This window comes from Apteryx mantelli, chromosome 4 (genome assembly GCF_036417845.1).
Source record: "Apteryx mantelli isolate bAptMan1 chromosome 4, bAptMan1.hap1, whole genome shotgun sequence".
NCBI lineage: Eukaryota > Metazoa > Chordata > Aves > Apterygiformes > Apterygidae > Apteryx > Apteryx mantelli.
The window spans coordinates 85,029,395-85,054,736 of record NC_089981.1 but is presented as its reverse complement, the minus strand read 5'-3'; the positions used below and the strand labels follow the sequence as shown (position 1 = coordinate 85,054,736).

General features: G+C 39.6%; 1 protein-coding gene across 5 annotated transcripts; it reads left to right on the top strand.

Annotated features, from left to right (window-relative positions):
• The first annotated feature begins 1,714 nt into the window (after positions 1-1,714).
• On the top strand, positions 1,715-24,135 carry NAA30 (N-alpha-acetyltransferase 30, NatC catalytic subunit). Of its 5 annotated transcripts, XR_010883979.1 has the most exons (6): positions 1,715-1,770; positions 2,057-2,992; positions 10,536-10,659; positions 12,102-12,203; positions 12,766-12,821; positions 20,808-20,828. XR_010883979.1 is itself a non-coding variant. In XM_067295120.1 (5 exons), the coding sequence occupies exons 2-5, from the start codon at positions 2,060-2,062 to the stop codon at positions 20,943-20,945; spliced, it is 1,251 nt and encodes a 416-aa protein (XP_067151221.1). In that variant the 5' UTR covers positions 1,715-1,770; positions 2,057-2,059; the 3' UTR covers positions 20,946-24,135. The 5 variants fall into 5 exon arrangements, 4 of the variants coding, with proteins under 4 accessions (XP_067151221.1, XP_067151222.1, XP_067151223.1 ...); XM_067295120.1 differs by lacking the exon at positions 12,102-12,203 and having other exon boundaries at positions 20,808-24,135; XM_067295121.1 differs by lacking the exons at positions 12,102-12,203; positions 12,766-12,821; positions 20,808-20,828 and adding an exon at positions 11,431-11,996.
• The last annotated feature ends 1,207 nt before the right edge of the window (positions 24,136-25,342 follow it).

The window sequence follows — 25,342 nt, the reverse complement described above, 5'->3', positions numbered from 1 at the left end:
AAGACACAATTCATCTGACCTGCTTCGGAAATCTAGTTTAGGACGAGCTGAATCCCACCACAAAAGTGCCTTTTTCCTCTCCACGGACATTAAGGGGATCACAAGCGACTAGCTCAGACAGAGGTGCCTGCACTGTCTCTGTCTACCTTTGGTCAGATGGGTCCTAGCTATGGACAATGAACTGTTAAGATCAACATCCAAACTAGGACCTTCTGAGTTTGGATGTGGTTCAACAGGTACTGGAAGTGGAACAAAAAATGTTTCCAGTACTGTCAGAGAGCTCACAAGAGAGGCTTTTTTCCGTAATACCTGTGACTTCATTGCAGTAACACAGTATGTTTTTATGATAACAGCTATACCATTTTCACCCTTTATGACAATTTTTGCTGGTGCTGAGTTGTTTTCCTAACATGGACACCACTGTAACACGCAGGCTCAGACATTTCCTATCACGCTGCTGCAACATGGTAAATGAGAGCTGAATTTGGGCTGTTACTACACTGACATTTGTTTGCTCTTTCTGTTTAAACTACCTGAGAACAGTGAACTTAACTGCACTGCCAGTGTGCCAGAGCTGTTCAGATCAGGCCCACAAAAGTCCTTTGGTGCCTGAAAAGCATTTTAATTCATTCACTTTCAACCAGATGTTTGCCTTTTCTCCTACTTTACTTCAGAACTTGGCAATTCATAAACGGAAGTCTGAAACTCCAAGGTTTATTTTCATCCTAATTAAAGAACCTTGTTGGGACACGTAGAGAAGTTACTAGATTTTCCTTGTAAGTCCAGACCTGCCACTTCCTTGAAAAGCAACTGTAGCAGAAGAAAATGAGTTTTACATGCAACAGACCCACAGAGCTTCCTTGTGTGAAGAGGAAGCAGCACTGTTTCTCTGTATTTTGAGGGGTATGTGCTTAATAATAAAGTTTTTTAGGGTATAAATACTATAAAGGATTTGTTTATTGTAGTGAGGTCTACCGACATATTCTTAAAGCAGGAATTATTCAATTCTGAAAAGTGGTAGAGAAACCGATGACTTGAGAGAGGGAAAAGTGGTGGAGAAAGCAATCACTTGAGAGATGATTTCTTTAAATTTTTGCAGATTTTTCTACTGCAACCAGTTGAACAACTTCCTCACAGTCCCAGACCCTTCAAAAGTATTCAGAAACAGCGTGAGGAACCTCATTTCCCCGCTCTGGGGAGGTTTCTCACACAGTTTTTGAAGGAAGAGCTACAGCTAGCGCCTCTGCCCTGCTCTGACTGTCCCTAGACTCCACGCTGCCGGCGGCGCTCGCTTTTACACGCCGGGGGCTGGCGGTACTGAAAAACGAAGCGCCAGCGCCGATGCGAGCAGCGTCTCCGGGGACGCAAACGCGCGCGTCGAGGTCGAAGGCCGCGGCGGCGGCGGCAGCAGGCCGCAGCTGGGCCCCGGCAGGCGGCCCCCGGGCTCGGGGCCCCCGCCGGGGAGCGGGGCCGAGCCTGCGCAGGCGCCGCCACGGGGCGGGTGCGCCTGGGGCCCGGCGGGGGCAGGGCCGCCGGCGCCGCGGGGCTGAGGGAGCCGCGGCGGCCGCGCTCGGCCCGGCCCGGCGCCGCGGGGGTTAACGAGGCGATGGCGCCCGCCCCGCCCCGCCGTCGCCAGGCCGCGCCGCCAAGGGAGGAAGTGTCGCAAGGGCTGACAGGAAACTTGGCGGCGGGTTTACGGCAGCGGCGGCGGCGCTTGGCGGCCGCTGGATGAGCGGAGAGTGGGAGCCGCGGCGCTGAGGAGAGGCGGGGGTGAGCGGCGGCGGCGGCGGCGGCGGCGGCGGGCGGGGGCCGCGGCGGCGGCAGGCGGCCACCCGGGGCGGGCCGGGCGGCAGCCGGAGGAGGGCCCCGGCGGTGGGGGAAGCGGGGCCGCAGGAAGAGGCGGCGGCGGGGCAGCGAGGCGGGGCCCGGGCCCTGTCTCTGCCTTTGTTCGCGCCCCCCCCCCCGCCCCGACCGCGGCCCGTGAGGCCGCCGCCGCCCTCCCCGTCTCGGCTGACGGCCGCCTCCTCGGCGGGTTTTGTGTCGGTCTCTCCCGTAGGATATGGCCGAGGTACCGCCGGGGCCTAGCAGCGTCCTCTCCCCGCAGGGGGACACGCTCTCCCCCTTCCCCGGAGGAGGAGGAGGAGGGGGGGCTGCTTCTTCCTCCTCCTCTTCCACCTCCTCCGCTGCCGCCGCCGCCTGCACCGGGGCCCAGGACGAGGAGGCCGAAGAGGAGGAGGAAGAGGAGGGACCCGCGGGCGGACGGGAGCAGCAGCAGCAGCGAGGAGGAGGCGACGGCGGCAAGGGGGGGCAGCAGCAGCACCGCCTCCACCACCACCACCACCACCCCCCGCACCACAACCACCAGCTCAACGGCGTCATCAGCCCCGAGCTGCGGCACCTGCGGGCCTCCCTCAAGGGCAAGATCCTCAGCTCGGAGGCCGGGGCAGCCCCCGAGGGGCTGGAGAACAAGCGAGCCAGCAAAACAATGGGCTCCGGACAGCAGCAGCAGCAGTCATCGCCCCCGGCCGCAGCACCGTGCTCGACCCCCCTTAGCAACCACCTCCCTCCCCAGGGAAGGACTGCACCCTCTCCTCCTCCTCCTCCTCCTTCTCCCCCAGCAGCAGCAGCAACAGGGGACAGGAGCCAGCCTGCTGCCACAACTACGACTGCTGCTAAGAGTGCAGCCCGCAATGGACTGGCAGGAGGGACTGGCTTGGAGGAGGAAGAGCAGGAGGAGGGGGATGAAGGAGGGGAGGAAGAGGAGGAGGAGTCCCTGCTGCTACTCTCCAGGTCCTTAGCAGCAGCCTGCAGTTTGAAAGGCTCGGGAACGGACTCTCAGCCCGAGGAGGACCTAACGATACGATACGTCCGATATGAGTCAGAGCTGCAGATGCCCGATATCATGAGACTGATCACCAAAGATCTGTCTGAACCCTACTCCATTTATACATATAGGTATTTTATCCACAACTGGCCACAACTTTGCTTTTTGGTAAGTGCCTGGGGTGGCAGGAATTGGGAGTGGTTTGGGGCTGGGGAGGAGAGGATTAAAAGGGTGACACTTGTGGAAATACTTATAATATTCTTTTTGTGGGTAGGGGGAAAGGACAAGCTTTTCTGGAAGTACCTATCAGTAATGAATTGCCCTCACCACCTGTACCTGTATAAAGCATATGCCTAAAGTTCCTACATTCATGAATAGATGTTTTGAGTGGTGGTGAAAGGGTTTTAACACAGGGTGGATATCCAGAAACTCAAAAGTTCTAATCTTGGTTTTGACATTGACTTTTGTGACCTTTGGCAGCTCATTTTTATTGTTCTGTCTCAGTTCCTAGGTTTGTGTATTAAAAAAAAAAAAAAGTATTTAGCCCATTAGTGTCTTATGAGTGCTTAGTAACACTTGCACAATGATTTTGAAACAAACTTCAACATGGCTAGCATATAAATGTTAAGTGATATGTGGAGAGACAGTGTTAAAGGTTTTGTAGACTTCTTGATTTGCTAGCTTACTTTAAAAAAGACAGTTACAACCGTATTGCTTCGTACAGTTGTGATAGTGTATGTGGCGTACAGAAATTTTCATGCTGCTTAAACTGTCTTGCAGTACTAATGACATATTTAGTTTCTTATTCTTCACACTGTGCTATTGAAAAGATTTAGAAAGACTGCATAAAAACTATATCAATGTTTAGTACTTCTTATGGAAGAACAACTCCTGGGCAGTTTTAGAACTTACATCTCAGTTGAAAAGCATACTGTTAGGATGCTAATCCATCCACGGGTGTATGAAACTGAGTGTAAGTTGGCCTGAGGGGTGTAAGTGCATAGAGAGACCTTAGTTGTGTTTAAATTTTCATATGAGAAAATCATGTCTCAAAACAGAACATTTATGGGAGTGTATGGTACTTCTTTGTTAAGATAAATGATGTATTTTTCTTTCTTGATGTTTTAATCAAGGCTGGACACCTTTCTGAAAGACATGCTTTGGCCAGAGCCAAGATACCCTTCAATTCAGGAGTATCTCTGTAAGATTTTAATAGGATATGAGTACAGGAGGTCAGGCTAATGGAATCCATCTGGCCTTAAACTTCCTGACTGTTCTTGTTTTAGGGTCTGGTATAATTTATAGCAGGATTTATATGATTTATAGGAGGATTTTCAGAACTGTGCTTCTTTAAAACCCTGAAGAGGGAATACAGTAAAATTATAGGAAGTTGAGCAAAACATAATTATAAAATTATGTGAAAACACCGTTCAGTGTAAACTCATGATTACCATTATGTTATTAATTATAAGCATGCTGATCAGAGCAGAATGATATTTTTCAAGCATTGAGCCTGTCCTAACTGTGTGTGATTAATCTCATACTGAAAAGAAATACTTGTGAGCTACAAATGTCCCTAGTTTCAGCATCAAGTGTATTGTTGGTAATGCCAAGGAAATGTTGGCTGCTACAAGATCACAGTGCATCTTTGTAGGCTTTAGATCTTTTTTTTTTTCCAGAGAGTAACTTGAGAATTTTGTTGTTATGAAAAGGGCAATGGCAAGTTGTTTGACAGAGCACTAAAATATTTGATTTCTAATATTTGTTTTTAAAACAAGTGCATTCAAAGAGCATGTTTTCACTCAAGGAAAAAATCTCTTAAGCTTATATTTAGTGACGGATTCTTTTTTTTTTTTTTAATAGCCTTGAATCAACAAAACTTTGCTTGAACTCTGCAAGGCTACTCAGATTTGCCATTTTTATGAAGTGTAGAACAATATAAAGCACATAAAAGTATAGAGAAGGATATGTGGCTACAAATGTTTACAGGAATTATCAAATTGTTTTATATATGTAATAATCTGAAACTCTTGCGATATGTTGAGTCAAAACTGATGGGTTTTGTGACTGGTTTTAGCATTTGTGAGGTTTGTTTTTTAGAAGTTTTCTTGAAGGCTTTCTCTTCTACGAAAATTAATTTGTTCCTGCAGTTAATGGATTCCTGGACTGCCTCTCTCTAAGTATCTTAAAATATTTTACCTTCAGTCAGGGACTGTATATTCCAATTAGCAAGAACAGTGTCAGGACAGTGAGAAGAAACATAGTGCCTGATCTCACAAATCATTTGCCTTTAATGCCTCATGGCCTCACAGTCTTCTGGTTTGAGGTTTTGTTTTGGTTGTGATTGGTTTTAGGGAGGGGGTCAGACTGTAATTTGATTGTATTTGAAAAAATATCTGTAGGGGTTCCATCAATTCTGAGAAACGGTAGTGGTGAACTTCAGTGAAGTCTTTCAATGCATTCTCCACTGTCTTCATAACACTGTCGTGGGCACGTGCTCATTTCACCTTCTCATCAGTGTAAGGGGAAAGTACTAACTCCATCTAAATTTGAAGACAGGATGTAAGTTTTCCTTAAATGATCAGTAATTGTCCCATGCTGATGTATTCAGTAAACCATCTTAAACACCATAATTTTCCTGTGTAGCATTTTGGATACCTGACAGTGCCGAACTTTTTCCTGGGGGCATTATTAACACTATTCCTGTTGATGATGATCTAGCAGATTTGAAATTTAAGGAGTTTTGGTTTGGCCTTCCCAAAGTGTAGGGTCATGCTAATGGCTAGTGCAACCAAAAGAAGTCTTGTTCTTCCTTTCCTGTCAGCTGCCTCTTCTTCCCTTGTGTAAGCCTTCGTGTTTATCTGATTTGGGAAGCTAAGCTAGCTGCACCCACTACCCCCAAAAAAGTAAAGTAACGGTCAGGAACACACACACTTGTACTTATATATACACCTGTATATATATACAGACACGCACATGTGTGTGTATGTTTTAGGGTCAGCTTTCTGTTGGTTTAGCTCTCCAAGCATATTCATAGTGGGATCACACAAATGCCAGTGTTAGTGCAACCGAAGAGGTGAGAATGCACAGCTAGAGAGAAGGCATAGGACCGACTCTAGTCACTAGCCTGGTTTTGCTCTATCAGACTACTTCCTGTGTGCCTGAAAAACAAATTCATATTCCACTTTAAAAGGAACTGCAGGTATTAGGATTCTTCAAAAAACATTCATTCTAACATCAGATTCATCTGTAAAACTGTCTTCCTGACTTTCAAGGTAACAAGTTGAAAATATTTGATGATCAGTTCTGATATTGCAGCATTACTAACTGGGCTGTTGCAAGGTAATAAGCTGCTGCTTCATAAACTCCAACTGTCTGCTTAAACTTGGATTTCATCTGTCTTTGGAAGAGCAGGTTCCCACCATGTGCTAGCCATGTGCTAGGTGCTCTGTAAGCTCTTGCTTTTTATTTGTTCCCAGGAACTCTGACAGCCCAATTTCTCTTCAAATGAAGTATTATGACTGCTTGTCACTCAAAAAATGACAGAGCAAAGCTTTCTGTTTCATGTGAAACGTGTTTAAACAGCGCAACAGCTTTGTTCACATATTGATTGTAAACACATATTCAAAGTTGTAGATTCCTTTCAAAGTCTTTTTGTACCTTCTAGTCCTAGCACGGTTAAAGTTATAAAACTCCTTCCACTTAGAACTAGTATAGTAAATATTTGGAAAATTGTTTTCAAAATACATTAGTCTGGAAGAGGTGAGCTTGGAAAACCTTGCTCTGTTCTGAAGTTTGGGTAGGACAGGATGTAATAAAAGTAAAAAGAGTTCTAGTCGAGTGTTATAACCTCTCTTGTAACTTGCCACACTGCACTGCTGAGCTCCCTTTTAAGAAAAATCTGCAAAATCTGTGCTTTTATTGGGTTCTTAACTTTGCCACTAGTAATAGTAGTGATTATAATTTAAACTTTGACAAGTTTAAAAATAACCTATTAATTCCATGTAAGTGGTCTTAGATGTGTTGTAAATCCTAAATCACTGCAGTTAAGATCTTGTTTTCTACTAATACTTATTTTTTTTCTTTTTTCTTAATTGGATTTTATTCAAGACTCTCAGCGTCCTTCATGTAGAAATTAAGCCTTGTAAGACATCTCTGTTTTTCAGTTGCGAAGAACTTGGTGCATAAAAGAAGAACCAGAGCAGTGAGGAAACTGCCAGAAAGTTATAAGAGCCTCATGGCAGAGCTAGGAATAAATTCTGTAACATCCATTCCCAGTTTGCAAACTGCTGCAACTCCTCTGTGTATTCCAGTTTCCTCTTAAGAATGATCGCAGTTTCAGAGAGAGGCTTGCTCTGCTACTTCTCACTGTCAGAGGCTTTGTGAAAACTACTCATTCTAGCACCTGAGTATTTAACAACTGCTAATGTAGTTATTCTGACCCTGCCCTTGCCCAGGAAGAAATTAGTAGTGTCCAGTTTCGTGGACTGGAAATGGAAGTAGTGACTTAGTGATTTGCCTGCTGTTGTACAGATCTGACTTTACTGCCAGACTTTAGGCTAATGGTTGTAGCCTAAATGTATCCTCTGATGTCATTCAGTAACATGATCAATAAATGTAAACCAAAGGATTCCTACAGGTCTCTTTCTGTGATACTTTAGAACAGATTTTGGTGCACGTGTGAGTGGAGCTGTATTGTAGGAGTACAGGTCCTACTGCATTTGATTCACAAAATATTTCTCCTGTAGGGGCTAGCTGGGTTGTTTTAATTTTCTTTAAATGAGAACAAATATGACAGGAGTGTGAAATGCATAGCTAGCCTGTGGCCACCAATTTTAATGCCATCTTTGCTAACGAAATGAATGCTAATTGTTTTATTTTTTTTTGAAAGGTAATGTTCTTGCTGATGCATAGAAGTTTTTGTGCTGACTCTTTAGTAATGCATGGTTGCAGTATGAAGATGCCTAGTCTGTTTTAAACATTTAAACATATGCATAAGAACCAAGTAATGCAAATACTGAATTTGAATTCAAGTATGTTAATTCTGCTAAGGACTTAGACTTGAAGTAAACCTTAAATACTCCACCGTGCTTATAATACGTAATACTCAGTAACTTGGGCCAAATTCTGTCTGTAGAAATTTCTGTGTTTAGAAGTACTCTCATGTACTTGAAAAGAGAATTTGGCCCATAATCGTCTCTTCATAAATGATGTTATATGGGAACTACTTTTTCTCTCCCCTCCCCCCATTTCCTACTACAGTGCCTTTTTATTTAGGCTGTTTAACCTTCCTCAAGGAATTATCCAGTTTTACATTACATTTTAGGTTCATTTTCAGCTTTAGATGAAGTTGGAGAGAAGGGGAGAGGAAAGGGAAAAGAAGAACTCAGATTAAGGGACAGATGCTGCACTCCCTATGTAAGTGGAACATCCATAGGTTAACAGGCAGACCTACCTGCCTAAAGACGGAGAAATAGATTCCTAAGTGTTCCGGGAACTGGTAACAAAGTGATACTTTGTGCAACTATCTGGCAACAGCCACAAAATCAGTGAGTATTTACTTTGATCACTGAAACAAAAATTCTGTGCTGCTCGTTTAGTGTTTTAAATACATGATTCATGAAAATAGCTCTTTTAAAACTGTGTTAACCAAGAAAAAACACAGATCTATAATGACTGGAATGTCCCCACTCTCGAAGTGTGTAAAAATATATCTAAGAATTCTCTGCATGACTGTTATGATCAACAATTTGCACGTGTTCACTTCAGGGCAAAGCATAACTATAACATGTTAGTTTGGTGTGCTCCTTTTTTAAGCGAGGTGTAAGATTACATCTAGGTACTCTGCATAATTATAGCAGTGTTATGAACAGTCTGTCTGATGATACTCTTTATTTAACTCCCTGTTTTTCTCAGGTCTGAGCTGAGATACAAAATTTGCCTTGAGCTGACACTTTACATACACAGTTTTAGTATAACTACAGCTTTTTTTTTTTCCTTTGAAATAAACTGTGTGTTTTAGGACAAACAAACTGCTTAGAGGCTGTGTATTTCAGTCCACTTAGATCATGCTTTGTTTTTTGTTTTTTTGGAAACCACTTGTTTAGATTGTTCAGAGTTCTTGAATACTGTTAGAAAAGTTTGTCTTCCTGACAAATAAAGACTTAGCTATAATTATACTTGCATGGTGAGCTTAGACTCTATTAGAAATTATTTTGGGCTCACACTATATCTCAGTGCTTTGAAACTGCAGCTCATTCATTTTGGGCTGCTTCATTTCACCTTTGGTTGGGGCTCCTGGCTGAGAACTAACTCGGCTAATAACCACCGTTCAGAAGGAGGTGCTATTCGATCGGGGGCAATTGTCTTGGGGCAAAAAAACCTCTGGGTCTGTGCCTGCAACATAATCTGTTTAAATGAGTCTTCTGCCCACAGAGTAAGGGTGGACCTTCTTATCCTACAAGCTGCATGCAGAAATCTATAAATTGTTGCAGGTACCGTAGGCTTTGGAGAAGCAAGCACTGGGAATGGTGCACAGGTGGGCCTCGGTGAGGCTGCTAACAGTGGCTTTGGCAAGTCCTTTTTGGTTGGACATATCTTACTGCTGTGAATTTGGATTATCCAGAAGAGCTTGTGCCAGCACATGCTTGTGCCAGTCATGTGCTCCGGTTCCAGTTTAGCAGCTACACGTGAGCTGAAGGCTGGTTCCCCCTGCACATACAGGTCTCGTTCAGAGTTCTGCGGATCCATTTATATACCATGCATACAACTGTGAGCTGCTTCTTTATCTCTGTCTTTCCCTGAATGAACAGTGGTTCATACTCTCCTTGGACACTAGCCTCTTTTTGCAGCATTATTCACTTTACTGCTGCAGGTTATAATGTCATTAATCTCTCTTGCTGCCTAATCCTTGAGTTAACATATGATTTGGTTATTCCTCTGCTCTTTCTCCAGTTTATTTCATGGTAAAATTTTGGGCAAACACAGTTAGCCGTTATGCAAGTGGTTTGATAAGTGTTTGGGGAGGGTTTTTGTTTTGTTCTGTTTGTTTTAATGTTTCAGAATAATTTAGTCTCCTTGACCGTATTTCTTGTGACAATATCATTGGGATTAACTATCAAATGGATGGCTCTTAACTGAAATCTCTGAACAGTCCAAATGTGTGAAACTATGTGCTTTTTTGTTTGTGCTTTTGGGTATTATCTGGCTAAAAGTGACAGTTTCCAAAGACTAAGTGTAAAGGCATTTTACTCTGACCCATTATGGGCTTGACATTAACACCAGGCCAAATTAAGCATGTTGTCTGCTACAGCCCTTGCACATGAAAATTGAGATCATTATAAAACAGAAATGGACTTTTTGGCAGCCCACATGAAAGAATATGGTTTATGCCTTAACCTGTTTCCTCCTTCCCCCACCCCCAACCACATGTTCTTGCCTTTAAACTTCATGGAATAGTACTGTGATTCTGTAAAGGACAATTTACTGTTTTTCAACAGATTGTAACTTTATTTGAAAATAATACAGGAATAAGAACTTTAATCTTATTTGTATTTTGGAGATGCATTTAAAACTTATGTAGTCTTTTTTTTATAGCTTTGCACAGGCAGGTTTGTGTGGATGTCTCATTTAAAATGCACTGGTGTATTTTTTTTGGGGTAGCATTGTAAATCAAAAACTGAGAATGCATGCATATATGTTTGTCTTTAAGGCCATGGTAGGTGAGGAGTGTGTAGGTGCCATCGTCTGCAAGCTGGATATGCACAAAAAGATGTTCCGCAGAGGTTATATAGCCATGTTAGCAGTGGATTCCAAATACAGAAGAAAAGGAATTGGTAAGAATAGATTTTTTTTTTTTTTAACTTAGAAATCCTATAGTTTGTCGGGGTAACTGTCATAAAGATTTAAGCAAAAATGGACTGCTAAATATGATGGTTTGTCTGTTGTCACTCCCTGTCATCCCTGCCTTAATCTCTGATGCGTGTTCCCCAGCGTGGTGGGTTTCTTTGGTTTGATTTTTAATTAAAATAACCTGGGATGTCCATGCCCTGTCAGATTTACATCTGGGATATGATAAGGATGAAAAGAAAGGCAATCAGCAGCCCCTTACCTCTGCAAATTATCAATGCCGAATAAGTATAGGAATTATTTTGCATCTTTATATGTGCCCTCATCATTTTAATTCCATGAGGTGTTCAGGCCATTTATTTTCAGTGAATTTATCCTCTGGCTTCTCCCTGTCAGTTATGCATATATTGCCCGTAAGGAAGATATACATAGCTCATTGCTGTATTAAAACTTGCAAAAAACAGTTGTGTATTAATTCTTGAATGACCAAAACTGAGATCTGTTTTACTCAGAAGTTACATGGTGAAGGAAGCTGTTCTTGGCAGGTGGTTTGCTCTCCCTTGTTAATCAGTTTTGCCTGATGAAGAGTGTGGGGTTTTTTGGGGTTTTTTTTGTTGTTTTTTTTTCCCTTCCAACCGCAGTTATCTTTGGCTTGATTAAAGATCTGTTTTTACAGAACTTTATTCTTTTGAGTTGGTTATTGTGAAGTTTCCTTCATTTTCTAATGTATATATTTTAACTTAAAATGTAAATGTCAGCTTTAAAGGCCAGAAATGTGCTTCACCACTCATTCACGCTGAAGAGCTCTTACTCAGTGATTAAAGACAGAAAATGACTTGCAATGGAAAAATAAGGGGATATGTTACAGAATGCTACCAATGTGTCTGTTCTCCTCTTCAAAATAAACAAATAAATAAATAAACTAGTAGCACTAAGTATTATCATGACTCGTCAAGCATGTGGGAATATTTTTTCTTCAATACAATTCAGAAGCCATTTGAGATTTTGCTAGTGGAGCAGAGGGAAGATGATGCAGAGAAATAGCGCTCTCCTTTCCCTTTAGCTGAGTCATGAAGGAGCCTGCCATAATTTAATTGCAGGTGCTTGGATTCATAAGTAAATAAGAACAAATGCTGTTCTTGTGAAGATCTCTGCAAGGTTTCTCCCTCTCTTTAGTCAATTCATCATTTTAGAATTATATAAATAGAATTTATATTTAAAGTTTTGCTTACTTTAACATTATATAAATGTTGACTTTTTCCCCTGCTTTCACTACCTTGCTCTTTAAAGTATGGTGTTAATCTGAAGATTTGTTTTATATACAGTACGGTTTTGTCATATGTTCAAATAAAATCTTAATTGATTAAAATTTTGAGAATTCTTTAAAACAATCTCTAGATTCCTTGGGGTTTTTTTTCCTTTTCCTTAGCCTTCTTATGGAAGTGAGATTTATGCAATTTCACTGAACAGCAGTTTTTTCCACTAATAACTTTGAAATCAACTTTCAATTTCACCCCAATTCTACAGACAGGTAGGGATATTACGTTCATAGATCTGTTGTGAAATGGATGAAAAATAATGATAAAAAAATAAATTAATGCTCGACTGAGGGGAAGGGATGGGCTTCAACCATAGTATTAGATACCAGCAAAACCAAATGGGAGGGAGCCACAAGAAAAGTGGTTTCATAAGTTCTGTTACTAATAGAAGTATTTGTTTTAGTAAGAGGAAATTCCCTTGGAAGATGAATGTCCTTCAAGTACATGCCAACAGATTTTGACTTTAAATGCAACAAAAGGGAATGAATCACATCTTGGAAGGCTATATATAATGCCATGTTAAACATAGAAGCCTGTTTTTAATATCCTTGCATTAGAAGAATCTTGCATTCAGGCTTGAGTCTCTGGGTAACTTTGCTGGTGATTTTAATGTTCAAACTTGAGACTGTAACTTGACTGCAAATTCTTTTTGTTTTTTTTTCTTTCTCTCCTCCCCCAGGTGTTGTCATATAGGTAGCCCATATATTAGTTTTGTATAAATAAGCATCTTCTGCATTGCAACTATGTTGACACATATTCAAATCTAAATTTCAGGTACAAACTTGGTTAAGAAAGCTATTTATGCTATGGTTGAAGGAGATTGTGATGAGGTAAGATTTTTATAATCAAAAACTTCTTCGGGATATAATGTGAATGGTTTGTGTTCTCCTATACATAGATTCGTTTTACAGGTTTTTCTTTGAGTCCTACAGGGTTTTCTGGTGGGAATCACATTGGTAAGCAGCTCTTTCATCTATTATAAAGAAAAGATAACCTCAAAAAAAAAAAATGGCACAAACAGAAGGATTTTTTTAAATTTGTTGTAAGTGTTCAAGTTCAGTGCTTCAGGTTTTGTTTTGCTTTGCGAAGCTGCAGCAGCCTTCAGTAGTAGGCACGTTTTCCTCCAAAGACTCCACTTTAAATATGCTATTGAACCAATGTAACTTGCATGTTGTATGTAATACTTCCATACTTTCAGAATACGAGATGATACTGGAATAGTGCTGTAATACTGCAGATTATGATATTATCACAGCAGGTCATCAGATTACATCATCAGAGCAAGTCATCAGACACTGCATAAGCATGTTAGATAGCGCTAACAGAACTGTGTAATGATTTAGAATGTCAATGAAAACTTTTAAGAAAAATGACCGAATCACTGGCAAACTTTCTCTGGCTTATATATTATTAGTCTTTCCTTTTACTACATTACATTCCCTACTTTTTTTTTTTTTTTTTTTTGGGGGGGGGGCCGCAGGGGGCAAATACATATGAAGCAACCAACTGTCTTAATGTGCCACATTTAACTTGTGAGAAACTCTCCCTACATCCATTCTCCTTAATCCAGTTATCTATTCCTTTAACTCTTTCATCTGCTTGGTACAATGGAATTGTTAACTTCTTCCTGATAAATGAATAGTGTCATTTCAATGTGTTATACTTAGTTATCCTTTGATCTCTTTGTTTTCCTGTTTCAATTGCTCCCTCAATTATCATACTATGGTGTGGTGAAGTTTTTTGTGCAAAACTACAATTTTTGTCACAAGACTTCTGGCATATACTCTACTTTGTTTATTTTTCCACTGGTTGAGTTATCCCTTTTGCAGAATCCCTGCAAACTTCAGGAAGTAGTTTGAGATATTCATTCTTCTCGTTAGATCCCTTCATACCTCCATTTACTGGTGTCTTTTTTTCTATAACTTATGTTGTACTCGGGCAATGTAGTGCAATTTGATATTTCTGTACTTGTTCTCTAAGTTCTTTGTTTTGTCTTGTGCTGTCTTTATGCTTGTACCATCATAAATAATACACTTTACCCTAATCCGTTTTACTACTTGCTACCTTGAACTAATGGAGAAAAGGGTTTCTTCCTCATTGCTTTCTGTTATGTTCTTGAATTCATTTGCCATTGTTAAGCATCCAAGATTATTAAACTGAGGAATGGTATCACTGTTGTGATAGTGCAAAGTATTATTATCGTAACATTACAATGAGAGAACTGAGATGCAGAGAAGTGAATTGCCCACTGTCATCAGGGAAGTCAGTAGCAGAACTGGGTTTTTCTGCCCCAGCCACCAGAGTTGTAATACCTCGTTGTTATAAGTGTATATGTGTACTGCTTCTCATATAACTTCATTTCTAAATTGAACCATCTAACTGGTAAACACATAATGATCTCCCCTGGTTTTTTTTCCACTGCTTTAACATTAGCCCAAGAGCTGCTCTTATCGTTTTATGTCTTTGTAAAAATGAAATAAATGCGATAGGGACGGCAGGCTACTGTTCACTAAGACCTCGTTAAGTCTTAGTCATAGGTTTTCGTTTGTGGTGCTGTATAAATGCCTTATACTACATTTGTAGGGCGTTTTGCAAAGACTAGTGCTATCCCTATTTAATCAAATGCACCACAATCCAAGCTGCTTGAAGTGTGCGCTGGATGGGTGCAGGCATGTTCCAGTTTGGAAACTGCGTAACTGTGCTTGTGGGATGATGATTCTGAGCTAAGTATGCCCTGCTTCTTGGGGGCTTTTGCCTGAGCTTAGTTTGTGCTGGCACTGTTAAAATTTTGCAATGGGGCCTCATATGTCCAGAGAGCTTGGAGCCCAAGCAGAGTATATTTCTGATGTTCTACACTGGTCATCAGAGGCATGCCCACACCTATTTGATAAACAGAAAAAAGAACAACATAAATATAGATTATCTGCAGCCAAACAGCTAATGTCTTCAGGTTTTCTTTTATTCTTTGGCACAAAGTTTAGGCTTCTTCCAGTTGTATGTGGTACAACAATAGCAATGTTGGCTGCTTGAACCTCCTAGTGGACTGCAGAAAAATTTTCGGTCATGATCAGTGTTTGAAAAATCCACCTAGCCACCCATTACTTAAGGCTCTCCCTGACAGAGCTGACAAACTTCCCCTCACCAGTTTTTACAAAAGTTGTTGGGGGAGCAGTTTCTGGTGGTGTGATTGATGCCCAGCTGACCAAATACAAAGCAGTGCATCGCAGTAGCTTGTCTCTGTGAGCTTTGTAGATAGTTAAATTATCTCTGATGCTCTTAAGTTATTTTTGTTCTACATCCTCTAATAAAATCAGTAGCAGGCTGAAACAAGATGCTGGTACTTGAAATAAAATGGGCTGTGATTGAAAAATATTCTATTTTCTGAAACTTGCTCAGAATATGATTTAAAAACATGAATAGGTACCTGTGGGTGTAGTTAAAACACTTTTGAAGGCTGCTTGGAAACTCTTTCCTTCAATCTTATCATGGGAAGATGCAATAAATGTATTCAATTCTGAATAATTTGTGACACATAATCTGATAAGTGTTTATTTCAGTGTAACATTTTTCAAAGTACCATAGACTAGACTTTTGGGGAATGAAAACTGAGTTCTGAAAAGTAAAGGTTTTGTGCAACACCATAGATGAAAATCTTGAAAATCATTAGTGATGTGCTGGCATTTCAAAGTTTGATGCAACATTTAGTGATTAAAGAAGGTCTTGTCAGGGTGGGGGGGATGTGGAGGGGTGGTTTTGTTTTGTTCTTTTTCTTCCCCTAAGCTCATTTGATGGGAACACACTAAGCCAGGCCTATGGAGCAAGTGATTTACAGTGTGAATTGCTGCAGTCAGCCACCTGCTTGTGAGGTGGCTTATGTTATGTGCCATGCTTCAAAGCTGAGAGGCAAAATTCTGCCAGCCAGGGGTTGCTTCCTGGCTTGAGGAATTTGGGAGGGGGAGTGTAAGGGAAGAGGTGAATTAGCTGGAATGGAATCAGTGTGGAGGGGAGGCGACGGGCCTGGAGGTGGTCGTGGGCTATATTAGAAGAGAGAGGAGGGGGCAATCTGACATTTGGGGTGGGTGGTTGAACTGGAAATAATCTTCAAGCCTAAAGAAAGTACTCAACGGCATGCTTTAAGCTGGAGTTTCTGGATATGATGTTACAAAACTTGAGGGATCTTCGATTTTGACCTTGGTGAGTTTTCTCAGGCTTTGGATGTTAATGAAGTCTAACATTTGGGATAGTGAACCGATGGCTTTCAGGGTTATATTGGGCTATGCTTTCATTAGGTCACAGTGATTTAGAATAGTTTTCCTGACTGCACAGTAAATGTGAACTATCTACTGCAGTGTCCTGATGTAGTATTTAAACAAACAGGTGAGGGTGAATACTTTTCTCTCATTTCCAAAGTTTTGAAGAGATTTTTTTCAAGTGTGGAAGCAAAGTAAGTGCGAAATTCAGTAAGTTGGATACCTGACTCTCTTGTACTTTGCTTGGTCTTTTTAGAGAAGCAATTTTGAAAAATTGTACTTGTTAAGACATCCCTTAATCAAACTCAGAAAAGCAGGATTGTTTGTTGTTCATGTAGGATCAATGAAATCACGTAGGATTGTTCATGTAGGTTCCCATCTGTAACGTGACTGTGCAAGTAGTCTGCTATGCCATTCTTCAGCACCACCCATCACATCACTGCAATGCCATGTAACTGCTAACTGATCAGAAGAAGACTTTAAGTGCAAATGATAAGAGTGTTTAAAGCAAAATGCAGAATGTGAAAAGGAATCGCAGCTGCTTATGGGAATTTCTACTGAAACTTTAAAGTGTTCATGAGGGATTATAGCTATGACATGTTAAAAATGAAGTTGGTCTTTTTTTTTGACAAGGCTAGTAGGTGTGTCATTTTAATTCAGTACCACATTTTTTAAATTACATGCATTAATTTTATACAATCCTATTTAAAATTATCAAACAATTGACATCTTAATTTTTTCTTAATCTACAGATAATATATTAAGCACTATTTCAGGTGCTATCTTTAAAACTTCAAACTGTTAAACTAATTAAAGATACTGGACAAGCACCTGTAACTTGATTCTGTTGATCTGCCAAACGTATTTGTAAGAATAACAACCTGTTCTGTGAGTGCTGAAAGAACGTTTTCTTTATTTGTTTATTTAATTTGGCTCTATTCCATGACTTGGTTTTTAAACTTGAGTTTGTTCAAAGTTTGAAGAAGCAAGAAAGCTTGTCCTCTTATTTTTTTTTTTCCCCTTTCCAATTTATGAATAAATCCTAGGTACGTATGAGAACATAACAGGAAACATTGCATTTTGCTCTTACTATAGAAAAAGATTCCTTGCTTCTAAAAAATCAATTAAAATTAAAGATACTCGAGATAAATGTTAGGCTTATGAAATTGTGGATGTAAGAGGAAATACAGCTTTCGGAAGGTTACAACTTTTGCAGACAGTGCTGTTAAATCCAATCAGATCTTTGCTGGTCTGCAGGGGAGGATGTAATTTTGTTATTAGAGGATTTAACAGGCATATTTATACAACAAAATTTACCATAAGAGACCATAGGCCAGAAATAAATGATTGCAGGTTTGGGGCTTGACTGAAAACCTCACACAGGAAGAGGAGAATCCTTCACAGCATCAAGCTATTGAAGCCTAGATAAAACAAGACTGGGTTCCCTTATTAAATATAGAAATATGTTTCAATTACAAGTCTCTCTATTCAAGCAGGTTGAATTGCCGTCCTCACTGTTTAACTCTAGTTAACTAGCCTATTTTTCACAAATACAGTTGATTGATAATAGAAGATCAAAATTGACAGACTTACTTTTTCGTAGACTGTGTAGTTATTGACAGTCCTGAGATACCTTGATGTTAGATCACAGTTTAAGCAGAGTTCTGATTTTGTGTCCACCAGGAATTGGCCATATCCTAATCACTTAATCTTTTTCTGTGTGCTTCCATTTTCCTATTCATAAAAAAACAGCTGGAATAGTAGGGTCTGAGGTTTTTCTTCTTCTGGTGATGAGTATCATTAAAAAAAAAAAAAAAGCATAGCTAAGACTACTTTTGCTTTTCTCAGCCACCAAAAAAAACAGCTTCTGTCATTCCTAGAATTAATTCCTATAGGATCATTCAGTTCCTTCTAGTATGGCACTGTTTTTAACCCTTTATGAGATCAGATGCGCAGTATGTTTAGGTCAGGGAATTATTTATCATTGTGCTAAGTCTTTCTCTCTGAGAAATACCAGAGCGCATCTATTTCATTAGCTTTCAAGATGAGCATTTACTCAAGTACTGGGATTCCAACAAACCTGAATTTCAACATTTAACCACTCCCTTAAATTCAGTGATCTGCAGTGTTGGACACCTCTTAGCATTGCAAGGTGTGCTTGCAGTTGGATGCAGACGTGTTATATCACTCTACCAGGTTACTAAACATTTATGAGAGTGAATGCTGTTTGTAGCCAGAGTTCAAGTAAGTCTCCTGCACTGTAGTTCGTCCATGTGTCAGATTTCCTGATTGGCATAATGCTTTGTTTTAATTCAAATTAAAAAGTTGTACAGCTTGCATAATTATATAGAAGATAACAAACAGTTCAGGAAAACTATTGCACTTCCATAATTGGTTATAAATTGATATTTACTCCTTTCAGTTGATTTTAAAATGTTAAGAGTAATTGATCAAGTCACAGGACCTGATAATAGTATTCCAGTAAGGTGCCAGCATATGTTTAAGAAAAGAAATTCAATCTCTTATTCTTCCCATAAGACTAAGAATTGAATTAGGTTGTCTCAAGAGTAGGTACAGCAGACTGACCTGCTGTAATTTAAGAACTCTGGCTATTAATATTTTAATGTGTGACTTCTAGTGCCTTTTAGAAAAATAAATTACTTCAAGTTTTATTTTTCCCTAGTGTGTGTTGTCTGTTGAGTTGTTAGCCCTTTTTACATTTGTATGTTGAGAAGCTCAGGCGGAGTTCTCCACTGGAATGTGGTCAGAGTGGCTTGAAACTTGAGTAATGGTTCAAATATATACATTGAATGGATAGTTAAATCTTACTGAAGGTAACCAGTCTAACTGCTGGCTGCTTCCCTCTCTTATGCTGGCTTAGCCACTCCTCAGACTGCAGAAAATAAACCCGATGGAAAGAAAAATCGGTAGCTTTCTACCCAGGTTGCTTTTTGAAGTGGCTCAGCAACAAGCCTAGTGAGCTGGCAAAACAGGCGAGGGGGAATGGAAATACATGCCTGGAGGCTGTGGGGGCCACAGACCCCGTAAGGTAGATTGGCTAATAGAAGCTAATATTTTTATTCCTGATTTTTTTCCAGTTTTGCTGCTTTTTGTTGGAAGAGAAAGGAGTCCTGGGTTTTGAGGGTGAGGTAGATGGGTTTTTTGGGGGTTTGGGGGTGTTTTTTTGATTTAGGGATTTTGATGTAGATGGTTCTAACTATACACAGTGCATATCAAATAATAGTTTAGAAATAGCCATTGATGGCTGTAGAAATTACATAGGTTGTGGTTTTGTTATATGGTCTTTCTACGCTGTTCATCAGCTCTTGTTTAATATGTAAATGTCCATGGTCATGGAATTATATGTAGTCTTGTCAGCTTATTAGTTCATCCTGTGTTCTTGAGTAACCATGATCTGTCTTTAATAGCAAAATCCTTAAATATGAGTTGGACAGTACTAGACAAAACAGTTTCTATCCCTTGGAATGGGTAGATGGCTCACCACATATGCTGGACTTCAGTGCATTTGGAGAAAAGAGAAAAAGCTGCTCAGAGGTGTATTTCGGCAGTTTTATATTCCTTGTTAATGCCAGTGTAATTTTCTTGCCTATACTTCAGACTTCTGGGGCACTTTTGACCCCTTGCTTAACTTGGATGACACTTGGGTTTAGTCTGAGCTGTTCATGACGGGTCTTCCTGCCGTTGGGGTCTTATCAACACAGGGAGAAAATGGGAAAAAGCTGCTAGCTGCTCTTTCTTCCTAGCTTGTGCAAGACTAGCTGAGAGCGATAAATGCCAACACTTTTTAATCTTCTTAAACCAGCGCATTACTTTAATTATATGCCCTTTTCTTCCTCACCATAATAAACTATTTCTTGGGCAGGTGTGTTTTGCAGCTCCTTTGCTGTTCCTAATCTCTCACAGATGAGGCATATCCCTTGTCTGTGAAAGCCTGGTGTGTGCCACCCAAGGAGCCCAGTGCGGGACTTTGAGTCTGGGATCTACATAACATGCGCTCTGATCTGAGTTTGGGTTACTTCTGTGGAGCACAAATGCTACGAACATTTCTTGCGACAGCTAGTCACAGAATGCCGAAGTTTGTGTCTAGGTCTAAATCTGTCAAATTATGAAGGAAAAAGTTAGTCAGTGACGAAGCAAAACCAATTTTCTGCTAATTTCTTGTGGCGCAAGGAAGTTCAGTTGCGCACTCAAAATTGGTGATGTGCTTTATGACTTGGATGCTGAGTTGTTTGGTTGCTCTTTTTTTTTAATTTTAGCTATTAGGTAATTAGTTGAAAAAGCATTTACAGCAAATAGCTAAAATCTCGATACGGGTGAAACTTGCTTACAAGTACTATTGTTGAATAACTGCTAAATTGTATTTTTAAATGTGGATGTCAAGGGGGGTGTCTTGAACAAGCCAGGACATGGAAAAATTAATTCCATTCATGGCGAGTAAGTGTACCTTTAAATAAAAACTTTACAGTTTGTTCAGTAGTCATGTAATCTAAAAAATACACAACTGCTAATATGATATGTTCTGTCTTTTTTTTTTCTTTCTTAAAGGTTGTTTTGGAAACAGAAATCACAAATAAGTCTGCTTTGAAACTTTATGAAAACCTTGGTTTTGTGCGAGACAAGAGGCTGTTCAGATACTATTTAAATGGAGTTGATGCACTGCGTCTTAAACTATGGCTGCGTTAAAAGAAACCATCACATCAAGCAACTGACTTCCCAACAGCGCAGAGTTGTCCTTTGCATGCAATGCAATTTGTACAAAATTGCTTTGCAGGTGGACTTAGTAATTTCCATGCAGCTCTTATCTGTCAGTGTCTCATTGAGTGTCGCACATATTTGTTGCACTTTGGCATGGCGCATTTGTTCAGAATTAAAACAGATTGTTTCAAACTTCGAGTTCTTTTGGTACCAGCAAGATGTGCCAGTTGATAGCCAAGATATGTTCATTCATTTGCAAGTCTACTGACTGTATTACATACACAGTGAACATTTTATCAAAGAACCTGTACTTGGAACACAACTTTTGGTTCCAGAAAAAAGCCAATGTAGATTGTAAAATTCTATAAGTATACTAACATTTCATACAAAAATTGCCATAGTTTTCTGGAAAAAAGGCTTCAATTTTAGGTTTTATTTTTCAATATTGAATTTTCCATTCTTAAATATTGGTACCTCAGTGATTAGTGAATGAAAAAAAATGTATTGTAGGGTGGGGTGTGTGTTACAATGAGTAACAGTAACAATTAAATTGCGTCTGCCAGTGCCTGTATAGATAAGTATATTTGTCTTCACCTCTAAGTTTGGAGTGCATGCTTTTATTCTTTTACTTTCTTCGATTGTCTTTGCAAGAAAATTTCTGCTTTTATTTAAATTCCGGATTTGATAATAAATTATTTCAGATTTTTATAATTTGGATACTTCTCCCAGACAAGGGTTTGGAAGGCCCTTCTTTTCTTACAGCAAGAAGTGTAAGCTATTTTGAAAACCTTGAGTAGCTGCTAAAAGAGAACCTGATGTCACCAGTAAATCGCTGCTGGTTTTGGATGCACTTTTTTTCAAAAGAGTGAGGGATTTTTAAAAGAAGATGTAGAAAATTAATGTAAATTGGTATGATTTTATTTAATCAAAATTATTGCTAGAAGCTCTGAAAAACAGCTATTTTAAAATAGTTGGAACAATTCTTTTTCAGATTGCTTTGCTTCAGTGTTCTAAAATGCTTCAATCCTTGGGTTTTGGTCTTGGAAATAAATTTCAAGGTGTATTGTATCCATTTTTTAGCTGCTCTCATTTTCTCTAAACTTACATGAGCTAAATTATTGGGGGATTTTTTTCCCTCCGAAATCAAAGCAGCAGGGAAGGGACTTCTCTCTCATTCTGTCTCTCTCCCTTTCTCTGTCTCTTGCTCTCTCTCTTTTTTTTTTTTTAATTGGGTTTACATAGGTTTTTACCAATACCCATCAATTTGTTCAGTAATTACATTGTCAAGGTTTTCTTGTTCAGTGTGATTATATAGCCCAGTTCTATGAATCTGTTGTTTTTTCACTTTGAAAAAAAGGTATTAGTTGACTTGTGGAAGAACCTATGTAATCTATGGAAAAGGATGAACTCAGTGAATCCGCTCTTCTGTAGTTGAGCGTACTCTTCAGATTTGCCTTACTAGGGTTTTTTTTTTTTTTTAAGGGTTTGGTTTGAGTCATGGGTTTGTTTTATTTTGTTTTTTTTTTGCTAATTACTGTACATTTAAAAACAAAAACAACAAAACCCCTACCTCCAGTAACATTTGGAAAAAATCCCTGTGCAGGAAAACTGGATTTAAAGGATAGCCTTATTTTGCACAGACCAATCATTCACATGGTGATGGGCATTTCTTACCATGTACAAATTACGAGTTGTATTTGAAAATAAAAATTTTTAATTGCCATTGGCCCTTCTATGTTTTCTGCTTGCAGACACTGTTTGTGCTTTTGAGGGGTTTGTTCCCCTCAATAAATAAAGCACGTATTTGCAATGGTACCTGAGTCAAAGCATTATAAACTGGAGTCTGCTATTCACAGAACATACTGGAGTTTGGAATAAAACCTAAAACCTCTGTGCTGCCACTGCTGCCTTGCGACATACCTAAAACATGTTCAGAGTAGCCTGATTTCTCAGTTGTTCTGAGCAGATTTTCCCAAGGTGTCATTCAGAATTAAGACTTAAATGTTGGGAATGTGAAATCAACAGAAACTAACCCAAACCAGAACCAGTCTCCTCTCGTCTGTGTTCTAGTGGCTTAGGATGTGGTCGCTGCTCTGGCTTGCTTGAGCTAATGAGGCAGATAAGGGAAGATTCCTCCCTTGTTAACAGCTGTTGGACTTGTGTCACAAACTCCAGACCAGGCTGTCTTGTGTGTCTGCTGATGCTGGAAAACTGAAAAGCCAGACAGGCAAGTTTTCTATTGGTTAATATTTAAACTGTGGGTTTCTTCAGATTCAAAAGCCGGCTTAGAAGCTAGCCCGAATCATTTTTCACAAAGGCAACGCCAAAAAATATCACTGTGGAGCAAATTTCAAATACAATTCTGTTTGTTTGTTGTAAGAAGCAATTCTCGCCATGCAAATTTTGAAAATACTGCGCAAAATAGGTGCACATTTCTTTTCAAAGAGCATATTGCCTGAAAGGTTCTAATATTGCTGCTGTGTAACACACAGTTCACTACAGAAGATACTGAAGCTGTATGTGTTGGTTTGTATTAAAACAGATTTATTCTCTGTGTTGCTTGGGATTGGGTGTCAGGTTGGGAAGTTACAAATTTTGCTAAGAAATGAAAATAGGTTTTCAAATGAAATCTAGCAAAGAAAAGTTTAGTTGGTTATTTCTCATGCCTGTTGCTAAAACACAGCCCTCTCTCCTTCACCTCTTTTGCATTGACAAATCTAACTAAGGAGTTGATTACTTTTATGTTTAACTTTGCCCAAATATTGCTATTGGCTGACATGTCAGAATGGATGTTTGCATTATATTGTTTTTTTTTTTTTCTTTAAGAAAATGATCCAGGTTCATCACAGTCAAGAAAAGTAGGCATAATCTAATTGGCATTGCATAGTACACGACAAACTATTTCTCGGGGCACAAGATGTTGCTAAAAGCGAGTGCTATGTTAAAAAATTTTCAGGTCTTGTATAAACATAACAAACTGTGTTGGAGTTCAGGTATCAGATGGGCATCTATGAAAATATCAAGTGTATCTGAAAATACTGGACTGCTGTTTGGAGTGGGTTGTTATATTCTGCTGTCCCTTGATCCTTTTTGATGAGAACAAAAACAGTGGGGTTATGAAATGTACAAGCTGTCTAAATACAATGCAGTCAAATAAATGGTTAAGTTGTTTATCTATTTCCTTTTTGAATGGAAATGTTCTAATGATCGTTTTGCTTTGTCTACAAAATGTATGAATACACACTTATGATTCTTAAGAGAGAAATGGTGGGAAAATTTTGTATGAGAAAATTGTAAACATTATTTTTTCGTATCACTATTTGATTTAATTTCCATGCCTCTGTTAGAATCCTCTTGAATAGCATTTGTATGAATTTCAGTTTCATAACTGAACTAAAATGCATCCTTTTTTTCCCATGTGTATTAAGTTTTGACTAATGTAGTCAGTCTGGGCTTTCATGGAAGGTGAGGATTTTCTTATTTCTAATGAAACAAGCAGGAATTAAGAATGGTTTGTAGCCCTTGCAAAGATTCGAACAATCTCTCTTAAAAGCGTATGCAGGAGCCTGTGGGTTTTGAAAATCCTTTGTGCTTTATTCCATCTGCAATTACATTTAGGCCCCTAAAACCTTCTAAGAATTTGTCAGCAAGTGTTGTGCATGTTTGGCACCATGCTTGTAAGAGGTGTGTGGATGTATGACAGTTGCAGCTAACATATCTACGAGAAATTGCTGAGCACCTGACAGCAGCTTGAAGTCTTCTGTTCTTCCAACTTCTCTTCTGATTCATTACAGCTAGGCTGTTTGAATACTAGTCTATCATGAAGTAAGGCTTCACAGATGTTTCATCACTTTTTCTAAGCACTGAATACGTTTCCTTCTCTTTGTCCTAACAGCAGGAACTGTTGGATGTAAATGGGAATTTCTTTCCAGCTTTCTTTCCTTAGGAATTGGCTGCTGGATGTTACGTATAACTCCGTACCTAGTTATAAAACACAGCAGCAAACAGCCCTGCTGTGTTTTTGCTCCTCAAATTCCCCCATATCTTGAATTCTATGCAAGATGTGGGTTAAACTATTTGTCTTACACTGCAATGTATTTATAAACCTAGTATACACAGGTAAGGTACGTGGGCTAAAACAAATTTGAATAAGCACAATGTTTCTAATAATGTGAAACTATAAGAAGTCTTTTAGTCATTAGTTTAGATTATACAAGAACTTCTAATACTCATACTAGTTCACTAACATTTTTAGGAGTGAGTGTTTTATGTTGCCCACCCGTGCACACTTTAAACTCTGTGACTTCTTTAAATATACAGTGTAGAAGGATCCTGAGCTCCGACTTGTACAGGGGATAGGGGAATGTCCCTCGATCTGCACAGAG